The following is a 5,000-nucleotide window of genomic DNA, read 5'->3' on the forward strand; positions in this document are numbered from 1 at the left end:
TATGTGTTTAATATGACTGGGCATTTGAAGTGACCACAAGCCAAGGTGAAAAATCAGAACATTCCTTCTCTACCTTCCCTTCTTTCTCCATCTCCCTCCCTCTCTCTGTTTTCCACCCTCTTCCTCTCTCTCTACCCCCTGTCCCCCCCTCTCTCTCTTCCTCTATTCCTCTGTCTTTCTCTCTCTCTCTCCCTTCCCCCCTCTCTCTCCCTCCCCCCTCTCTCTCTCTACCTCTATTCCTCTGTCTTTCTCTCTCTCTCTCTCTCTCTCTCTCTCTCTCTCTCTCTCTCTCTCTCTCTCTCTCTCTCTCTCTCTCTCTCTCTCTCTCCCTCCCCCCTCTCTCTCTCTTCCTCCCCCCTCTCTCTCTCTCTTCCTCTCTCTCCCCCCTCTTCCCCTCTCTCGCTCTCTCTCTCCCTTTCTATCTCTCTCCTCGCTCTTCCCCCCTCTCTCTCCTTTCCTCTTTCTGTCTTCCACCCTCCTCCCCCCTCTCTCTCCTTCTCCTTCTCCCTCTCTCCCCCTCTTCCTCTCTCTCTCCCCCTTCCCCTCTCTCGACACCACTCTCCCTCTCTCTCTACCTCTCCCCCTCTCTTCCCCCCTCTCTACCTCTCTCCCTCCCTCTCTAACTCTCTCCCTCTTTCTCTCTCTCCCCCTTCCTCCCTCTTTCTCTCTCTCTCTCTCTCCCTCTCTACCTCTTCCTCTCTCCCTCTCCCCCTTCCCCCTCTCGCTCTCCCCTTCTCTCTGTCTCTCCCCCCTCTTCCCCCTCTCTCTACCTCTCTACCTCTTCCTCTCTCCCACCCTATTCCTCTCGCTTTCTCCCCCCTCTCTCTCCCCCTCTTGCTCTCTCTCTCTCTCTCCCCCCTCTCTCTCCCCCTCTTGCTCTCTCTCTCTCTCCTTCCTCTCTCTCTCTACCTCTTCCTCTCTCCCCCCCTCTTGCTCTCTCTACCTCTTCCTCTCGCTCTCTCCCCCTCGCTCTCTCTCTCTCCCCTTCCTCTCTCTCTCTCCCTACCTCTTCCTCTCTCTCTCCACCCACTCTTCTTCTTCTTCTTCTCTCTCTCTCTCTCTCTCCCTCTCCCCCTCCTCTCTCTCCCCCCTTCCTCTCTCCCCCTCTCCCCCCCCCCTCTCTCTCCTCTCCTCCTCCCTCTCTTTCTCCTTCTCTGTCTCCCTCGCTCTTTCTTTCAATATCTCTTCCCCTCATCCCATAGGTCTGTACCGTTTTTGTACATTTCATCATAATCTATGTACATCTCCCTCCTGCTCTCCCAAGCATCTCTCCTCTTTCCTATCTGTCAAAGCCATCGTAGTCAATATCCCCATAAATACTTTTGCAGATTTTAGGGTACAAAAGCACCGGTAACAAACACACGCACACACACACACACACACATATATATATATATATATATATATATATATATATATATATATATACATACATATATATGGTAAAAGTGTGTGTGTGTGTTTATTTTGTCCCCGCGAATCAGTGTAAAAGGTTAGAGCAAAAAGCTAATAGACACAATCTTTCCTGTGTATACAAGCAAACGGTCTTGTTCTGATGGCATCATCCTTTGTTTGATATAACTCATTTTTTCCCCTCCCTGGAATAGTGACAGGCAGTGACCCCAGTTTATCTCCTGACTCCCAAGACCCATCTCAAGATGACGCAAAGGACTCTGAATGTGCGAACACTTCTGATAAGGAGGCTGGGATTAACGAAAACGATGACCAGAACCTGGGGCGAAAAGGAGAGGACCCCGCACCACTATCAAAGCCAAACAGCTGGAGACTCTGAAGGCTGCATTTGCGGCTACGCCGAAACCCACCAGACACATAAGGGAGCAGCTGGCCCAGGAGACCGGCCTCAACATGCGGGTCATACAGGTAAGTCAGAGCGGTCACCGCTGGTCAGCACAGTGCGCAGGGTCATCAATGCACTCTTCCAATATTCAGAATGTACAGCCAATAGGATTAGGGCTTTCTGTACTTTTCTTACCATCTCTGGGCTACAAATTGCCAACCTCTACTTACCTGTGACCCTTCCAATACAAAGTATAAGTATGCTTCATCTGAATAGCTAACTCAAAGCAATGCCTGGCGGGGATCACAGGCTCGCTGACCTAGACAGAAGAGTTGCATAGAAGTACAGTCCATGTGGCTAATTGAATATTACCATAATGCTCTGTGCATTAAGGAGTTCAAAAGAATTAGAAAGCCCTCAGATTTTAGGTACAAGACCGTCACGATTCTCTGTGCTTTTATTCCTCATCAAATTTGGTTTCCTAATAAAAAATCGTTTTATTTCCTATGCGATTACAAAAATGATAATATGCTTTAGAAAATATATTAGTGCAGTTGACTCAATTAGTTGAAAAATAATAACCGTTGTAGTGGTAATAATGATTTTCATAATAAAAGTATTACTAGTAGTGATAGAAGTAGCAGTATTAAAAAGAGAAGAAGGAGAAGGGGAAGAATTATAATAATAATGATAACAATAAATGTAGTAGTAATAGAAGTAGTAGTATTAAAAAGAGAAGGAGGAGGAGTAGGGGAATAATAATAATGGTAGTAACAACAACAATAAATGTAGCAGTAATAGAAGTAGTAGTAGCAGAAGAAGTGGTAATAAAAAGGAGGAGATGAAAAATAATATTAATAATGATAATAATAAAAGTAATAGTAGTAATAGAAGTAGTAGTAGTATTAAAAAGGAAAAAGAGGAGGAGGAGAATAATAATAATGGTAGTAATAATAAAAGTAGTAGTAGTAATAGAAATAGTAGTAGTAGTAATAGAAGTAGTGGTAATAAAAAGGAGGAGAAGGAAAAGAAAAATAATATTTTTAATAATAATAATAAAAGTAGCAGTAGTAGTATTAAAAAGTAGTAGGAGGGGAAGGAGAAGAAAAATAATATTAATAATAATAATAATAATAATAAAAGTAATAGAAGTAGTAGTAGTAGTATTAAAAAGGAGAAGGAGGATAAAAAGGAAAATAATATTAATAATAATAATGGTAGTAGTAATAAAAGTAGTAGTAGTAATATAAGTAGTGGTAATAAAAAGGAGAAGAAGAAGAAAAATAATATTATTAATAATAATGGTAGTAATAATAATATTAAAAGTAGTAGTCGTAAAATAAATATTAGCAATAGTAGTAATAGAAGTACTAGTAATAAAAAGGAGAAGTAGGAGAAGGAAAAGAAAAATAATATTAGTAATAATAATAATAATAGTATTAATAGAAGAAGTAGTAATAAGAAGGAGGAGAAGGAAGATAAAAATTATATTATTAATAGTAATGGTAGTAATAATAATAACAATAATAATAATGATAAGTAGTCGCAGTAGTAAAAGACATAGCAGTAATAAAAATAAGAGGAAGGCAGAGAAGAGAAATAATATTAATGGTAGTAGCAATAATAATAATTAAAATTGTAGTAGTATTAGTAATAGTGAAGTAATTAGTGATGAAGAAGAACAACAACAATAATAATACTTATAATAATAACAATAGTAGTAATAGGTATTAGAAATAAAAAGAATGAGGAGGAACAGGAGAAGAAAAGTAATAATAATAAAAACAATAACAATAATAATAGTAGTAGTATGGTGTGTGTGTGTGTGTGTGTATATATATATATATATATATATAAATATATATATCTAACCTATAACTAAAATTCAGAAAGGGCACACACATCTTTTCAGTATGCACCTCCTCTCTCATCATTTATTGGCCTTAACGGATTGAATAGGGGTATCAACTTGCAAATGGACTAGAAATTAATAACCATAAATGTGAGGGGTTAATGGAAAAATAAGAATGACAATGAGTTGGGATTATTAAAAGGTTTATAAACCCGCAGAGCTGAGGGTAATGGAGGGTTAAAAGATCATTAAGGCGAGGTTAGATTGGAAGAACCTTAGTGCGAGGATAATTAGGAGTAATCTTGTCAGGGTAATAAGAATTAACTCAATCATTCTTGACCTAAAGCGGGGAAGCTAAGCAAGGGGAAAGCTAAATACATTCAACTATTTCATTCAATATCAATTTGAAAAAAAAAAAAAGCAAATCAGAAATTGTAATGTTATAAGCTTTTCTTAAGGATCCACTAGACCCAGACCAGGGAGTGCCGCCAGGTCACCATGTCCCCCCAGTCCCCCCAGTCCCAGACAGTTAATGAGTGACAGCGCTGTATTGGAAGCTGCTTTATCTATCTATCGCCGTATCGCACATATCGCACATATCCGCATATTGCGATAACAGATCTAGCAATCGGAAACAAGGTGAAATAAAAATCACTCCCCTCCATCTCTAGAAACTATGCTCACAACCATCCCAGGAAAGTATAAATTCAAGTTTTTTTTTAATTGCTACAATTATATATTTATAGGTTGATTGACTATAAAGCAGCTGGGAGAAAGATTTACTGAGCAGATAAATACACTATAAATGGAGAGAAAAAAAGATAGAAAGAAAAGAAAAAAAAAATCTTAAATGTTTCTATTTTTTTATATATATATTCGATGTGAATTTTCTTTTTTTGTGTCCCTTTAGTTAATCACCCCCCAAAAGACATCGATCTCCCCCACTTTTTGTATCCCTGATATATAAAAATCGAATCTAGGGCTAATCAGATATTTGATTATTAAAAAAGTAGCTTTTGAATTTCGAAGCAATTACTGACTATAGGTAGCATAAAAAAACCTTTAGTAATTAAAGATCTCCAGTAATATTAGTGATCTCATTTTGTAGCAGGATTACATTAAGGAGAAGTGGATTTATGATGTGAAAACAGTCCAGGGAAATCTATCAATTAAAAGTAGTCACGCAGAAATGTTGTATTTGTACAGTATGTGGATTTGCGGTTGGGAACAATAGTAGAACATATTTTTCAAGCTGGATTCGGTCAGCGAGATGACAGGAGATATGCAGGATTTGTTTTGTTGTGTATGGAATGGGGCTGTGCGCGCATGCGCGGCGTGTGGATCTCTTGG

The 5,000-nt window shown here is 38.9% G+C and overlaps 1 protein-coding gene across 1 annotated transcript in view; it reads left to right on the top strand.

The window, feature by feature from the left end:
• LHX1 (LIM homeobox 1) overlaps positions 1-5,000 on the top strand; it is a 34,800-nt gene that overhangs the window by 5,353 nt on the left and 24,447 nt on the right. The window contains 2 exon segments of the mRNA XM_077481391.1: positions 1,608-1,730; positions 1,733-1,881. Of these exon segments, the coding sequence (XP_077337517.1) occupies positions 1,608-1,730; positions 1,733-1,881 (272 nt within the window).

This window comes from Lithobates pipiens, unplaced genomic scaffold, assembly GCF_037356315.1.
Source record: "Lithobates pipiens isolate NorthernLeopardFrog02 unplaced genomic scaffold, aLitPip1_a1.2 Scaffold_16, whole genome shotgun sequence".
Lineage (NCBI taxonomy): Eukaryota > Metazoa > Chordata > Amphibia > Anura > Ranidae > Lithobates > Lithobates pipiens.